This window comes from Ambystoma mexicanum, chromosome 2q, assembly GCF_040938575.1.
Source record: "Ambystoma mexicanum isolate Mex_15411 chromosome 2q, UKY_AmexF1_1, whole genome shotgun sequence".
Taxonomy (NCBI): domain Eukaryota; kingdom Metazoa; phylum Chordata; class Amphibia; order Caudata; family Ambystomatidae; genus Ambystoma; species Ambystoma mexicanum.
This window is the reverse complement of record NC_090924.1, coordinates 249,489,447-249,506,565: the sequence shown is the minus strand read 5'-3', so window position 1 is coordinate 249,506,565 and position 17,119 is coordinate 249,489,447. Positions and strand designations below refer to the sequence as shown.

General features: G+C 46.3%; 1 protein-coding gene across 10 annotated transcripts in view; it reads left to right on the top strand.

The window, feature by feature from the left end:
- SUN1 (Sad1 and UNC84 domain containing 1) overlaps positions 1-17,119 on the top strand; it is a 1,235,850-nt gene that overhangs the window by 972,492 nt on the left and 246,239 nt on the right. For all 10 annotated transcript variants that reach the window (XM_069647232.1, XM_069647226.1, XM_069647231.1 and 7 more), the window contains one exon: positions 6,215-6,382. In XM_069647232.1, coding sequence (XP_069503333.1) covers positions 6,215-6,382 — 168 coding nt within the window. The remainder of the gene's footprint in view (positions 1-6,214; positions 6,383-17,119) is intronic.

Below are 17,119 nucleotides of genomic sequence, written 5' to 3'. Positions count from 1 at the left end.
CCAACGCAGCTTACCCCCAAGACTATGGCTGACGCTACCGCCCCCCAACCCCTCTCATGGCATGACGGCATTGGGAGCCCGCCCCCACACTTGAAACTGAAGTTTACCACCCTAAATGTCAGAGGCCTAAATTCCCCCCGAAGAGGAAATCTATCCTACTATTGCTGCAGGATGAGGGATCCTCCGTAGTTTTCTTGCAAGAGACCCACCTGATAACAACAGACTTCTCCCGCCTACGCAGCAGATCTTTCCCTCTACAATACCTGGCGTCTAACGGCACCAAGAAGGGTGGCACTGCCATTCTCTTTGCGAAGGACCTGAATCCGCAGATTTTAGACACGCTACGATGTCAGGAGGGTTGTTTTATCGCAATTAAATGCATCATCTTTGGCCAACTCTACACCCTCATTTCAGCCTACGCTCCGAACAACCATCAGGAAGGATTCTATCGAGACGCAGAGGACGATAGAATTGAAGGGCAAGTCCCATTCATTGAAGGGCAAGTCGTCATTGGGGGAGACTTTAATGGAGCCCCAGACCCCCTTAAAGATAGATCGCACCCCCTCTCCCCCAGGGACTTAAAGCTAGCAACTGGACTGCTCCATCTATTTCGGACGCTAAACAATGTTGATACCTGGAGAGTGTTATATCCGCAAAAGGAGGAATTCTCCTTCTACTCATATGTGCACCGCACTTTCTCCAGGAGTGACTTACTACTGGCCTCCCCCCAGCTCCTGACCTTTACAGATGAGGTCTCCATCGGTCCCTGGATCCTCTCAGACCACGCCCCAATCTCACTAACCATGCAAGCCCATAATCCAGACCCCCACCCCGCCGCCAATGGAACCTTTACGACCCCATCCTGGGTGACATGGCGGTGAGAGACGCCATTGCCAGAACGATCCAGAACTTCTCCATGGAAAACCGGGACGAGGACACCTCACCAGCCAACACCTGGGACGCCATGAAGGCGGTGCTTCAGGGGGAATTGATCGCCCAAGGGGCGGCCTTCCATAAACGAATCTGGAGGTAGAGGTGCAAGAAGCGGAAGCCACCCACAAACGAAAGGGCTGGTCCCCGAAAACGTATAAGGCCCTACAGGTAGCAAGAAAGAGACTGGAAGTGCATTATGCCAACGCCTCGGCGAATTAGTTGACCAGGACAAAACAATGGTACTACGTCAATAACAAAGCCAATAAGTTGCTGGTAAGCAAACTGGCCAACATGAAGAGAAGAAACACCATTCTAGGCCTCCGCGACCCACAGGGAGTGACCCAAATTGCGAAATGCGAGAAGCTACGTCTAGCAGTCGCCTACCAATCTGAAATGATGACGGCGATCCCAAGGAACCCAAGCGAACAGCAGGCCTACATCGGAGAGGCAGCTCTCCCACCCCTCACGCCCACAGCTATGGAGGACTTGAAGCCCCCATTGCAGGCGATGAAGTCGACAAAGCCATTAAAAGCCTGAAACCCAGGGCCCCAGGCCTAGATGGGTTTTCCACCCGTTTTTACAAACTATTTCAACCTCAACTGGTGGCACCGTTAACTCGACTTTTTAACTCATTTGCCGCCACTGGGACCGTCACCCCAACCATGCAAGAGTCCACTACAGTCCTCATTCTGAAGTCTGGAAAAGATCCGAAGGACACCAGTTCATACAGACCCATCTCGTTATTAAACCTGGACGCTAACATATACTCAAGTCCTGGCCACCCGCTTAGCACCTATCCTCCCTAACATCATAGATCCGGACCAGACAGGATTTATAACCCATAGGTCGACAAAAGCCAACATCCTGAGGGCCCTAGACCTGATAGAGATTGCCAATCAGGAAATGCAACAACTCGCCCTGCTGGCTTTGGATGCAACCAAGGCTTTTGACTAAGTGGATTGGAGTTACCTATGCCTCACCCTTGAAGACTTTGGCTTTGGCCCGAGCTTTCAGAGAATGGTCCTAGCAAACTATCAAACGCCCAGGACCCGGCTGAGAGTCAACAGTCTCCTATCAGATCCGATCCCACTCGCATGTGGAATAAGACAGGGCTGTCCCCTGTTCCCTCTGCTTTTCACCCTAGCCATGGAGCCCTTGGCCCAGCGGATCCGCCGGAACCCCCAGATTAGAGGCCTGCAGATAGGCCCCGCCCAACATCAAATTGTGCTTTATGCAGATGATGTGTTACTGACCATCACTGACATAGCGGCTTCCATGAAGACGTCCCTAACTGAGATCCAGGGCTTTGGGAAAGTGGCGGGGTTCGCGATCCACTTCGGGAAATCGGTGGCCCTAGGGGTGGGACTGAGCCCAGGTGAGAGGAAAACCCTAGAGCAACAAAGTCCACTCCAGTGGAGTACCAAGATCATTCCATATTTAGGGGTTCAGATCCCCACCCACCAAAAGTATAACAAATGAACTCCATCCTCCCCTCCCCTCCCTCCTCCCCCCTTCGAAGAAATGGAACGGGACCTCAACCGCTGGCAGTCGCAAGAAATCTCTTAGGCCGCATCACGGCATGCAAGATGAATCTTCTCCCACGGTTTCTCTATGCCTGCTCACTCCTCTCTTCCTGCCTCAATCCCGCTCTCCCCGCTGCAGCGGCTCCAACAGAAAATAATTGACTTTATCTGGAAGGGCAAGAAAGCACTTATTCCTCAAAGAACCATGATGGGCAGCACGAAACTGGGCGGACTGGGTGTGCCTCCGCAAATATTAAATCGCAGCACAGCTGGCCCACTTTCAGGCATGGGGTACTGCCCTGGGGTGCCCGAAGTGGGTAGAGATGGAACAATCCCGCCTCCCTCTCCCCCTCCACGTTCTACCGTTCATCCTCTCCGCCCTACACCGGGTTTGGTCAGACATGCTGTCCTCCACAAAACAATCTATGAAGGCCTGTGATTGGGCCCATAGGCACAAGTGTATTCCAGGGGACATGAGCTCTCTCTCCCCTATCTTCCTTAACCCAGCCTTCTCCTCGGGCACCCACCCAAGGAACTTTAGAAACTGGGTGGCGGGTGATCTTGAGTCACTGGGACAGCTCTTTGAGGGGGGCCTCCCCCGCACCTTCGTACAATGTAAACCAACCTTCCAACTGGCGGAATCAGACAGGTTCACCTATGCCCAGCTGAGGCACTGGTGCTCCCAGACCCGAGCGGCAGCTACCCGAACCCCTGTCCCGCTGGAACTTACAGTGAACAATCTGCCAGCCCCGGGGAAGATTTCGGCCCTCTACAGACTACTACAAAAAGACCCTCTCCACGCCAAGCCCTCCCATCTGACCCAATGGGAGGTGGACCTAGGTCACGGCATAGAGGACCATACCTGGATGGACATCTGGTCAAGGACGCGTACGGCCTCCCCTTGCATCACTAATTGGGAATGCGCCCACAAACCATTGTTGCGCTGGTATTCCCCCCTCCTTCCCCCTCCGCCTTCACCACTTTTAGCAGGCTTTGGACCCACAATGCTGGTGCCGCTGCGGCCTGCCAGGGTCCTGTTTCCATATGTAGTGGACATGCCCCCAAGGTAAGGGTGTTCTGGTCTCAATGCCTCGCTACAATAAAGGACATCACTCAAATGACAATACCACTGGCCCCCGAACAAGTCCTCTTGGAGATCCCGATCCCAGACTCCTACCCAAGGACAGGTCGGAGGGCAGCGCTGAAAACCCAACTCCTGCTAGCAACCAAAATTATGGTAGCGCGCACCTGGAAGTCCGCAGAGGGCCCCTTGACGACCCTTTGGTGGATCAAAATCTGGGACATCCTAATGGCTGAAAAGGTCACTGCGGCCAAAGCGGGCCTTCTCCATCGCTTTATGAACATCTGGACACCGCTGTTAGACTATGACCAGAACTACCCAGCCCTGTCCCATAAGCCACGCTTGATCGCGAGAGCCCTCCACTCAACCAGCGAAGACTCAGAGCCTGGCCCGACCCAATGTGACTGAAAGATAAGACCCATCCTGGGACATTAGGGGAGGGATAGGGGTAATGTCATCCTATTTACATTCTAAGGGGTTGCAAACAAATGTTGATGTACCTGTTCTCCGATGTGCTGTTATAAATAAAAAAAAATGTAAAACTGGGAATTCTAAAATCACCATTGTATAATCAAAATATATTGCACACAAAAATTAAATCAAACCAATATCACATATGTATGTATCAGCCATAAGGCTAACAGTACCAAAGGATCACATGTAATAGGTTGAGTAACGTCAAAGTCATTTGTGCCTTATTGCCAAGACCCTTGCACATAACTCTTGACTATTGCAAAACCACATACTCGCATGAGCTAGCTTTGCAGAAGCATAAGGCCTGTTTTAGTGACCTTACTCCACTGTACCTTGATACAGGAATAGGCAAGATTTTCCTTGGTTGTGTGTTGACAGCACAAAAGAAAAGGAAATTAGTTTAAGGCAAGTTGTAGCTGTTCTACAAGTATGGGAGACGTCTGCACAATCCATGACGGTAGTCAAGATTGCCCTTTAATAGTTCCTGTACAAGTGCTACCTTCTAGTTCCTAAAAATGGGTCGATTTGTTTTCAGTGTGCATGTGCTGGTATGTGGTGTTCGTTAGGGCAGTGATGTGCTAGTTGGCAATTTTTTATTTGGAGTGGTGAAAGTACCTAAAGATTCCAGCCATTGGAACGGAGTGTGCATTTAAATATTTAAACCTAGATTGTTCATGGTTTTTCATGTGTACCAGCATAGTTTGTTGAATATTATCCAATTGGTTTACCAAGGTCAGAGATTCCAAGACAATTATTTTCTCTGCATCATTGTTGTTAATCTGGAACGCTATCTGAACACCATCTGTATTTAGTTTACAAGAATTGATTGCTATGGTTGCATATAAGCATTAAAGAGCTAGGGTGATGTACCTTACATTTTAGGATAGTAATGTGCAGGGAAGGACTAGCAATTTGTGGCCCGAGGGCAAGTAGAATTACGTGAACCATTGTTTATTGTTCCATGCCTGCACAGATCGCAAGATCTTTTGGGACATGTACTCAACAAAATTCTTTAACGCATTCTCCAAGAATAGGTAGAAGGATTGATTTCATGGAGTACAGTATTAAAATAGTCCACATTAACCCCTTAGTTTGGGTGTAAAAAAAGGTCAATCTAGGGAAAGACATCCTCATGGAAATTGTTCTCCTGCTCATTGGAAAAGATGGCCAAGGTTATAGAGTAAGAGAGACAATTAGCAAAATTGATCTGCAGAGGACTGAAATATTGGTGGAAGAGAATATTGTGATTGCTTCCTGGATTTGAAAATGTGACGAAGCTAGGAAATAGTGAGTTGGGAATTGAGGGGAAATCTGATAACATCTGCTGAAGGTTTCAGAAGAAAAGGCATCAAGCTAGTGAATGAAGGACACCTGGAATGCAGTCTTCCCAAAAGGAGAATTGGATAACATTATTAGGCGCTAAACTTGGATAGGCAAGTATGTGGTTTTAAAAAACAAATTATCAGTTTAGCTTGAAGAAAGCAATCAATCCAACCTAATGCAAGGCACCCAATATCCAATTAATTGTGCAGTCGTGGAATCTGATGGTCCACTGTATCATAAGCCACTGGTAGGTCCATTGTTATTAGGGTTGCTTAATGGTTATTGGCTTTAGTATGGAGTCTTTAACATCTCTTAATGTGGTTTGGTCTGCTCTGTTAAGGCCAAAAGAGGCCTTGCACTTGTTGTGAAAAAAAGTCTAATAAATATTCACTGTGCTTGGAGTTTGTGCTACTGCTAGTCGTTCTAGTATTTCTAGGAATGGAAGACTGTAAATTGCCTTTGAAGTAGTAGCTAGTTAATTACGATCATTTGCTTTTTATTTTAGTAGTGGCTTCATCATTGCGTATATTCTAGCGGTTTGCTTGGAAGGACGCATGACACAATGTAGCCACGTGTGAGACCAGTGTGAATTTGCAGTTGGGCATAGAGAGCATAGTGGTCGGAGCTCCCATTTTACTCATTTATTTTTTACATCTCCATCTCGTGCTATTTCAAAGCTAGTAACATAAATTGTTACTGGTGTGGGACTTGCCCAGTGAATATTTGAGTTGGACGGAGCCAATATCATGGATGGAATTGTTTTCTTTAGCCTGTAGGCCTGCTGAAACAAGATTGTAGTTAATATGACTAAGCCAAAAGTAAACTTCATAAGTAACTTCCTTTGTAAATCTGATTTCAAATCTTTTTCTCCATCATATAGCCTGATATGTATCCTGGCAACTGTTGGGCATTTAAAGGAAGCCAAGGATACCTTGTGGTTCGCCTTTCTATGAAGATCTACCCGGCTGCATTTACACTGGAACATATACCAAAGACGCTTTCGCCAACAGGCAACATCACCAGTGCTCCTAAAGATTTTACTGTATATGTAAGTTACATGTTTTATTCAAAAGCAATGGCCTAACTTACTAGTTGTCCTTATTATTTTGATTGTTTTCGAAATCATGCAGATACAATCCGTTTCTTAAAGTCCATTGTTCTACAACAGTTCTTTAAATAGCAAGATTAACGATTCTTTAACACCCCTTACTTTCCTTTAAAGCTTTTGTTTAGTTCTAATGTTGCTGGTCACTTATCCTGGGAAAAGCGGTGTGTGAATGTTGGGAAGAAGGGAGTGATCACAGATTTGGTTAATGACTGAGAAGTCCATACACCAAGGGGATTTTTGATACCTTTACAGATTTATCTTGCAGATCTCTATGCTTGGGAAGTAATGTGGTCTGAACATCATAGGCCCAAGATGATGCATATTGTGCATGGCTTTGGGATCTTTATAGTGTTTTCAAAGACTGAACAGGAAACCTGGCATATAGACTCTTAAGTGCTAGGACAATAATGATTAATTGTGCCAATGGCAACAGCGGTTGGATCTCAAGCCGAGCCTCAATAGATAGAAGTTTTAGATCTGGTATGAGAGCAGTAGCTCTGACACAGCTGTTGCAGCAGTGCGCAGAGGCGACCTGTTACAAATCAGCTGCCCTCAGATACAGAAATTGTCAAAGCTCCATTATAGTGTTGGTGAATTTGAGGAAGAAAGTGCTGTTTCTTACTTAATTAGAGCTGTTGAACATTGCTTTTGAAAGCCCCTTTTGTTTCCTTTTTGTTTGGTATATTGATGATTTTCCGCTTTGTGCAGCATTACATTTTTTTATTATAATAACTTGGCTTCTGTCAGTGGTTGCAGATGTAGGTGAAGAATGTATCTCCCTCTCGTAAGTTAGCTGCTCTATGATGACGAGTGCCTTTCATTGGCCCATTTCGTTTTAACAAAAGCAGTTTAGTTTTGTGTCAGCTCTGTAATGTTTCTATTCAGTGTGTGTTGGCCATGTACAACTCGAGCTGTGGCATATAACATACACTATTGAATCAATCTCTGCAATATATCTTAGGAGAACATCTTCACCTAGAAAGTACTGTTTATGCAAGACTTGTGTAATTATTTTCACAGTTTTGCAGAGCTGCTGGGCATGAGAGGTGCTTGTGGTGTGCATTGTTTTTCTTAAAATAGCTTGTGATATTTCTCCTTGATGCAGGAGTTCCTTTTATAGCCCATGGCACCTTTTACCAAAGCAGCGTTTTCACAAGTGCCCACTTGGAATGGTATGGACAGCTCCCCAATTATGGTTGCCAATGTTGCTTCTGTCAAGTGTGTTTTTCACTTGTGTGTGAAAATGTAGGGCTGTGGCTTGTAACAATACATTGTAATTCAAATCCCTGAATTGCATAGTATTACATGTTCACCTAAGTGTTTTTGTTTTCAGGATAGTGTTATTGTTTATGTACATTTTCCTAAAACTGCTGCGGTACAAATGGAAGGGTTAGTGTAATGTTCCACTGTGCATACTTCTTGATGAGGCAACCTGCAGGGTTTCTTATCAGTTTATTGTACAAGTAGAACAGTGGTTTGTATAGCACTCTTTCTGAGAAATGCCTGTTATTTGTTATTCTCACACCCCTGTCTATCTACTAGACTCAACCTTTTGTAATCCTTTGTTTATGAAGAAATTGGGAGATTTGTAGAAGTAAGCTGAAATAATGCAGCTAAAAAGGATTTCATGGGGATGCCAGTGAGATGTGGCCAACTTCTGGAACATGGATGGGTGCTAGTTAGAAATTCAAACACAAATAAGGCTGCAGAGAATGGACCTTGGAAATCTTGCGGAAATTATGGAGTGAAAGCACTGTGAATTCCCTTCAGTGGCAAATCTGAAATAATACATTGACAAAAAAACAACTGGTCTGGGTTCTCATGTGTAAAGGGAAAGCATGTTTGGTGTGTAGAAGATTTAAAAAACAAACTCACCCTCTACAAAACCAGACCGGCTTTTAATGGTATTGACCTGTGGTATGACGGAATTGTTTCTGTCGAACAGAACTCCACCTTTGCCTGCTTTCGGTGTTTGACTCTGACAGAGAAGGGGGAATCATACATGGGGGTGAGAGGTCAGACTAATGGTACAGAAGCAGAGGTCTGTAGGATCGATGTGCAGGACTTCCCAGTTTGAGACAAACTGTTTGATTCTCTCCACTTTAGGGCATTTGTCCAGTAATTTGCTACTTGTTGGTGGTCACCAGACTCATGTGTTCTGAGCAGGCCTTTAGCATACACTTGAAACCCGGAGTTTATGTAATGGTTCTTCATCGGCTCACAAAATCGGCTAACATGGTGGGTGATGTCACTGATCTTTAATATGAGTAGTTTTACAATTGGCACCAGATGTATGTAGTGCCTGACTTTGCCTCACCCGATTAGGGGGACATGTCCAGTACGATGTGTGAAAGTTAATGCTACTCTGTCCCCCTCTTCCTCAGCCCAGTGTTTGTGTAAAAAAAAAATGGGGGGCCGGGGGAGTTGGGACCTCGGAGAATCCTAAAGAATAGGAGGGGTTGATAAACAAAGGAGGGGGGATACCGCGTCTCACCATCGGCTGCCTCACCCCCATTCCCTGTAGACCCCTCACCCAGGTGATCCTCCAGCACTAGTCCACCCGCAGGAACTGGATCCAAAAGTGATGGCTGTGTCCTGGCCACCTAAATGGCAAGTCCCCGAGGACTAGCGGGTGATACACCCTTTGGTTTCTCACAGTGGTTCCCAACAGATAATATGGCAAATGTCCCTGACCCAGCATTGTTTCTACCTCCAGGATGAAGGACTGGAAAGAGGACTTTATAAAATTCGTGCTGGCAATGTATGGCCCGAATTATGCAGTGGAGCTCAAAGCTGCCCTGTTGTATTATTGCCTTGGGCACAGCGACCAAGAAACGCTTGAGGCTTCCTGAACGCACTTTGGAAGATTGCACTGCCATGAATGCATATGAGAAGAAACTGGCCAAGCTTGACAGACATTATGCGGTTAAAGAAAATATAATTTTGGCAAGATATCGTTTTGCAACCAGAGAACAGAAAAGGAGTGAGAACATCAGAGAGTTCCTAACTATCTTAAGAGGATTGGCGGTGAAGTGCCAGTTTAAGCCATGCTGCCAAGAAGAACGGTTGAGATCAAATCATGATTAAGTGTTTGGAAGATTGTTTGTGAAGAACTTTGGAGGGAGTAAGACCCGAACTTGGATGGGGCACTGGAGATTGTAAAACAAGTAGAACACACCAATTTCTGCATTAAGGAATTCTGCAAGGATGGAGAGAAGAAGTTAGGCGGACAGATGGAAACCAATTTGGTGCGCAGAGAGAAGCCTCTGCCCAATCCAATACAGAAAGGTCCTGGGGATGCACACAGACTGGTGAAGTAAGGACGCTGCTGACATGGACTGGAGAAGCAGAGGAAGAGGAGGCACGACTTGCAGGAGAGATGGTGTAAGTAATGGACAGTTTAACCGACAAGTGAAAAGTTGTTAATGTGGCAGTACAGAACATTTGGTCATGGGCAAGGAATGCACTGCCACTTTTGTTGAGTGTATGTTGTGTGGTAAGAGAGGTAATCTTGCAAGATGCTGTAGGTTGAGGAGTCAACGTTTCACAGGAATCGGTAATGTGGGTAGTAAGGATGAAGTGCTTGTAGGTTTGAGGTGGTTGAAGACATCCGTGCCTGAAGTGAAGTGAAGATGGGAAAGCCCAAAGCCAAGAGGTTGGAAAGAAACCCTTGTGATAATTGGAGAGCTCAATGCAAAACTTGGGTTTAGAGTAAGAAATACTGATAGCAAAATATTTGTGACAAGTGTTGGAGGTAATCTGCTATCTTGGAGTTGTCAGGCCCCCCTTAAAATGAGATTACACCCAAATGCCAGTGAACAAGTACAGGTTGGAGAAAGTGTTGAAGTGTCGGAGGTGTTCACACACATTGAAGTTGATGTAATGAAATGGGCGCCCAGACTTTTCAGAGATGGTGTAGGTTGTTTGCAGGATTTTATGCACAGAGTCCCTAGTAGCATGATCCACACTGAATGAGCATTTGGTTAAGGCAATAAGATTAGATAGCCCACTGCTGGGGGCTATTGCTCCCCATCTTTTGTAGAGAAAACCAAGCCTTTGGGCCAATTAACTTTCGTTATTGTGAATAACATCTAACAAAGGGGGACAAATCTTCCAAAATGTATCTAAATTGTGGCTAAGATCAAAAGTGAGATTGAGCATGGCCAGTTCATGCCACAGTTTGCACCAAAGAATACACATTTGGTGGCCTCAGGCTTTTTCCACCAGCCCCTCTGCCACCTCCTTCCTCCTCTGCTGTCTCTCTGGCACCCAACTCCTCCTCCACTCTGGCTCCTAAGCCACCTCTGTCTACTGCCTCTGCGCACTCTCTGGCCCTTCTACAACCTCCGCTGAGTGTGTCTCACCCCTGCACCCCACCCCGGAAGGCTTTCAAAAGTGGCAACCTGCTCCACGTAGCTACTCTAAACTGTTGCTCTGCTGTCAAACATTCCCCTGACATTTGCTACCTCCTCGAAGACATTGACCTGGATGTCCTTGCTCTCACGGAGACATGGTTTACGGCCAGCTCTTCACAAGTTTTTTACCCTCGCTTCCTTGAGGGTTACAAGATCTTCTCTGAGCCCAGAACCAACCGGCCCGGAGGTGGTGTGGCCTTGCTCCTGTCATTCCTATGCAGGCCTACTCCTCTTTTGAATGTCTAGTCTGCAGGTTCTCTCTCCTGGCCTCTCTCTGACTGTGGCCACCATTTACAGGCCGCTTGGCCAGGTCACCCGGCCAGGTCTCCCACTTCCTCTCAGGATAGGCTGACCTCTCTTCTTCTCTCCTTGCTTCGACCTCTCAACTTCTCCTCTGAGACCTCTACATCCACCTCAATGCTTCTAATCCCTCCTCTGAGCTCTTCTGCAACCTATGGTCCGACACACTCTGCTGGACACACCTTCAATGTTCTCATCTCCTCAGACATCCCCCTCTCTTACCCTCTAGCCACACCTCCTTGGACTGACCACTTTCTGCCCTCCTCCCGCCTGAAACTTCTTGTCCCCAAGGCAGAGCCTATCCCAGCACTGCCACCTTACATCTCGGTCCTTCGGCCCATGAAGCGAGTGTCGGTGGATGCCTTTGCCTTTACTTTCTCTGCTCCTCCTACTCCGGCTGCTGACTCACACTGATACAGCCCTCTATAACCTGCATCTTTCTATCTCCAACACTTTGGACATCCTTGCCTCTGTCATTAGAATCTATCTGAAGCCTACCTCCAAGTGTAACTCTTGGTATGACTCTGACCTCGCCGCCCTGAAACGCAAGTGCAGGGTGGCTGAGAGGAAGTAGAGGGCGCATTCTCTGCCAAACTGGCCTGCTGCCTGCTCCAAAGGCAATACAGACTCTGTCCTCTCCAAGAAGAGGGTCCATATTCAAGCCTGCTTCTCTGCGGCCTCTAACAACACGGCCAAAATCTTTGGAATCTGCAAGGATCTGGCCAATCCTACTGCAGTCTCCACCTCTCCTGTCCCCTCCCAGGCCCTTTGTATGGCTCAGGCCTCTCATTTCACCACTAAAACCCAGGACATCTTGTCCTCGCTTTCCTCATCCTCTCTCATGCCCCATTTGGCCGCCTCGCCCTCACCTCTTCCTTTTTCTTCCTTCTCTCTGATAACACTGGACAATGTATCTAAACCAGTCCAACCTATGAAAGTGTCGTCCAAACAGGTGCTCCCATGCTCTTCCAGAACCATCAAGGACAACATTGCCACCCTCTATCCAGCCTTGGTCGATTTCTGCGTCCACTCTTTCACCACTGGATCTTCACCCTCTCTCCTTAAGCACTCCCTTGTTCACCGCCTCCTATAAAAGCCTTTGCCGATCCTACCTGTCCGGATAACTGTCGCCGATTCTGTCGCTACTTTCCTGGGCATCTCCCAGCTTACTCTCCACACTGAATCTGTTGGTTGTCTCCATGATCATCAGTCTGACTTCAGAGTAGCCAGAGGCACAGAAACTGCTCTCCTGAACACCCATGAAGATCTGCTCTCTAATCTTGACTCCAGCTCTCCGACTGTCCTCCTGCTCCTTGACATTTCATCTGCTTTTGACATGGTCAATCATGCCATCCTGATCATCCGTCTCCGCGAGAACCTGGGCATCACGGATCAGGCCCTGGCTTGGCTGATCTTCTTCCTCCTGGACCGACCCTCCCAGTTCCAACTTGGGTCCTTTCACTCCCAACACATGTAGTGTGCCCCAGGGCTATATCCTCTCACCCTGGCTCTTCAATGTTTATCAGGCCACTTTGGCCCACCTGATCTCCACTTTCTCTTGTAACTTTCAGTGTTATGCGGATGACACTCAGTTCTCTTTTAGGCTTCCCTCAGCCTCTTCTCCTCCCTCGCTCATTCCTGACTGTCTATCCGCGATTCAGGATTGGTGTGCCTCCAACAATGTCTTCCTTAATGCCAGTAAGACGGAGATCCTTCTCATTGGGACCCTGCTCCCGCTTTCCCTCTGTCACTCTGGCAGCCCTCCTTTGACCATCTACCCTCGCCTTCCTGTGAGGCAAAAAACCTTGGTGTCATCTTCGACCCCACACTCTCCTCCTCACATCAGAGACCTTGCCGAGGAGGCCCACCTCCTCTGAGGTATTCTACCCCTTTCTCACTTTCCCCCAGATGCTCACTGTCTCCAGAGCCCTGGTTCTCTCCAGGCTGGACTACAACAGCCTCTTTCTCAGTCTGCCTTACTCTACTCTTCGCCCCCTTCAACTAATTCAGAACAGGACTGCGAGACGTATTATTTGCCTCAAGCCCAGGGACTGTATGTCTCTCGCCCTGAAAACTCTCGACTGGCTCCCGGTGGCAGCAAGGATCAATTTCAAGACCCTCTGCATCGATGACCAGGCTTTCTGGGGACAGTGCCTGCACTACATCTAACTCTTTGCTGAAATACCTTTTTTTCTAGAGCCCTTTGCTCCGCTAACTCCAACTTTGAGGGTCAGAGCCTTCTCCAAACAGAGTGGGTGGGGTAGATTGCTCTCCTCTGCAGGTACCTCCCTCTGGAACGGCCTTCCTGCCCCTCTCAGACTTGAGCCGGACCTCCTGAAGTTCCGGAAGTGGCGCTACCTTCTCTCTCACTTACTTGCTAACTTGCCTGTCTGCTGCCCCGACTGGTTGCTTGGTACTGTTTCACTGGGTACCAGGATTCTCCATGACTAGTCCTCTTTGCACAGCCGCCTGACCTACTGCACACTTAGGGGCTGTAACTGTAACCCCTACACTTCCCCTGCCTCCTTGCACTTACCCAGAGCCGCGCTGCACTTTCTCTTAGCCTGCTGCTATGTTTGCACTTTCCCCTACCCTCTCCCTTGAACCCCCCTCCCTTCTCTGTGCACCTCTTGTTTCACACTTTCACGATATGAATAACACAAGGCCTAGTAAGCTAGTTTGTCTCGTCTTCCCTTTGTCTTCCCTCCCTTGTGTTGTGGCACCTAGAAACACTTGTGTACAGGCACGTTATAAATGCTAGATCATATCAGATTGCAGAGTCAATATCCTGCACAATCTTGAGGAGAGGAATCCCTGTTTGAGAGCCGTTTCCACCACCTCTGCCATACCGACCAAGAGGTCTGATTCCTGATAGTATGACCCCTCTGTGGAGGTAGAAGCCCTGGTTTCCAAAGTCGATAGATGGAATTGCCTCAATAGAAGAGGAGCAAGTTTGGCAGAAGCTGGTTCCCAGGTGTGTTCTGAGGGACCATTTCCTTTCCAATCTATTAGTTATTTTAAATGACCAACGAAGAACCTGTAGTTGCATATGGCAGCCACCTCTTATTCAGGTCCCGAAACTCTCGACCGGACGAGGAGGTCCTTTATCATGTCTCCCGAAATGTTCAGGTGAATGCTGTTTAAGTTATGATACATGAAAAACAGGGTGGACTCTGGACCATGATTTGGGTAAATAGAGCCAGTAAGCCACCTGTCGAATGGGTTGTTGTATGCGAAAAGGACTCAAAGTTTTGATGGCACTAAGCGTTTAGGCAGAAAATGTGATGATGGCCATACAAGATCCCCAATAGCCCAGGTAGGATCCTTTGTCCGTCTTTTATTGGCGTATGTGTTGGTTACAGCACCAGATGAGGTAGGAGCTTGTAAAGCTGTGCTCTGTCAATCTTGTAGGATCTTCATGAGCATATCTATAGAAGGAGGTTTAGTGGACAAATGTGTCACGGTAGGTATACAGGAAGGGTGAAAATTGTATGAACAATGGGAAAGGACTGACTCCAATGGCTGTATGGATTGAGTTGTTTGCGAATTCTGCAAATGCACTCCAATCATCCTGAGTGTCCGAAATGAAACAGCACAAATACTGTTATAACGATTGATTGTCTTTCTGTTTGGCTGTTTGATTGGGGATGGTAGCCAGAGGATAACGCCAGTTTATACCTAGAATTTTGCAGATCTGTGCTCAATAGTACTATGTGTATTGTGCACCACAGTCCGATATTATAGTTGTGGGTAGTCCATGGAGACGAAAAAAAGTGTGAAGAACACAACTTACTATTTGGAAAGCTGACGGTACCTGAGGCATAGCTGAGAAATTACCCATCTTGGTCATTGAATTGATGGAAACCATTATAGTAGTTTGATTGGCTGATGAAGGAAGATAAGCAATGAAATCCGTTCATATATGTTGCCATGGTTGGGAAGGTAGAGCGGGTTGAACTAGTTGACCCAATGGATACCTTCGTACAGTTTTATTCTGTTGACAAATTACCCAAGTTGTGACGTAATCATGAACGTCTTTAGACACAATGGGCCACCAAATGTAACGTCCTATGTTCTTTAGGGTAACTCGGACTCCTTGATGTCCTGTGGTCTTTGCATCATGACACGTGTGCAACACTTCTTGTTGTAAGAGTTTAGTGGGTACATGAAGTTGATGTCCATGAAAGAGTATGCCTTGTTCCTCTTTGAGAGCATGTTGGATAATATCTTCTTGAACATCTTCTTGAACAGGGGATTGATCAGGAATGGTCTTTCTTAGAACCTGTTGGAGAAAAGTAGCTACAGAAAACAAAAAAAGAAGTCTTTGGAAACAATCTTTTAGCAAGAAAGGGGGTTCCGTTATTTTTATCATTTCTCGAGAAGGCATCTGCCATCTGATTAATAGCTCCAGGTAGAAATGTGAAATAAATGTCATAATGACAAATGAAATCGGCCTGTCGACTGTTCTGACATTCAATTTGCTGTAGTACCTTTAAGTTAGGATGATCATTGTGGACTGTTATCTGGAACTTGGAGCCCAAGAGAAGATTACACCATTATTTACATGCCTTCTTAATGGCCAACAACTCATTTTCTAAAACAGTATAGTTGACTTCTGAGAAAGTTAGGGTTTTAGATAAATAAGCAATATGATGCTCATGTCCATCGTCAAATGTTTGTTTTAACACGGCACCTATTGCAGAATTAGATGTGTCTGTCTCCAGAATTAAAGCTCTGTTCTGGTGTGGTAACCTCAGAACAGGGACCTTTGTGAATTGTTCTTTCAGACATTGAAAGGCCTCTTGGGTGATTTGGTCCCACTTGAAAGGCACAGCTTTTTTCAGTACGGCAGTCCCAGGGTAAGATTTTCAAGGATAAATTGGGTATAAACGTTCTATAGAAATTCGGAAACACCGGAAACCTTTGAACATCCTTAACACAAAGGCAGAGTCTTCCAATGGAGCACAGCCTGGACCTCAGCTGGATCCATAGAAGCATCTTCTGAAGAGAGAACCAATCCCAAATATGTAACAGAGGTTTGATGAAAAGAGCATTTTTCCAGTTTAGCTTATAAGTGATTCTTTTGGAGGTGTGATAAGACTTCAGAAACATGTGTGACGTGATGATGTAAATTCGGGGAGAAGACCAAAATCTTATTGAGGTAAACGACAACTGTGTGTAGAAGTAAAGCTGCAAAAAGATGGTCTACGAATCGCTCGAACACAGCAGGAGCATTTGGCAAGCCAAACGGCACAACACAGTATTCGTAGTGGCCGAAGAGGGTGCGAATGGCGGTCTTCCACTCAGAAAAAAGGGATCAGAGCTTAATCTGGCCCTAGGTGTGCGCTCCCCGGCTCTCCAAACTGAGCTGCTCAAGTTCTGTATCAGTGTGGGGATATTAATTTCAAAATCATCACTCAGTACTCATTAGTAAAATCATGAAGAGTCTTGTCTTCTGTTTTATTACTGAGGTTTAGGCGTCCTTTATTCATATAGCGCCTATTAGTGTATTATGCCAATGCATTTCGGACTTCGTCCGTCATCAGGGCTCTAGGTGCTATCGCCATCATGTTGCATTATTATACACAAATAATCAAAAATCACCAAAATTAACCAGCAAACTTTTGTCATGTACAAAAATTATCATGTCCAAAAATCAATATAGGCCACAATCCATAGTTGTATTCAAAGGAAATATGTCCCGCGATATTCACATCATTTCATTGTTGTTCATGAAAACATATGCACCCATATTCCAAAATGTCGGTAACATTTATAATAATTGTTCCAAATCACCATCAGGTAAATGTAAACACATACCATTTTTGCAGATTTTCTAGTTATTTCAAATCCCAGGATGTAAATCACCACAGATAAACAGAAGATAAAATTGAAGGGATTATGAAGACGAAGCCATGGGAGACCTCGAATGGTGGGATAATGGGCGGCCTTGGTTAAATGG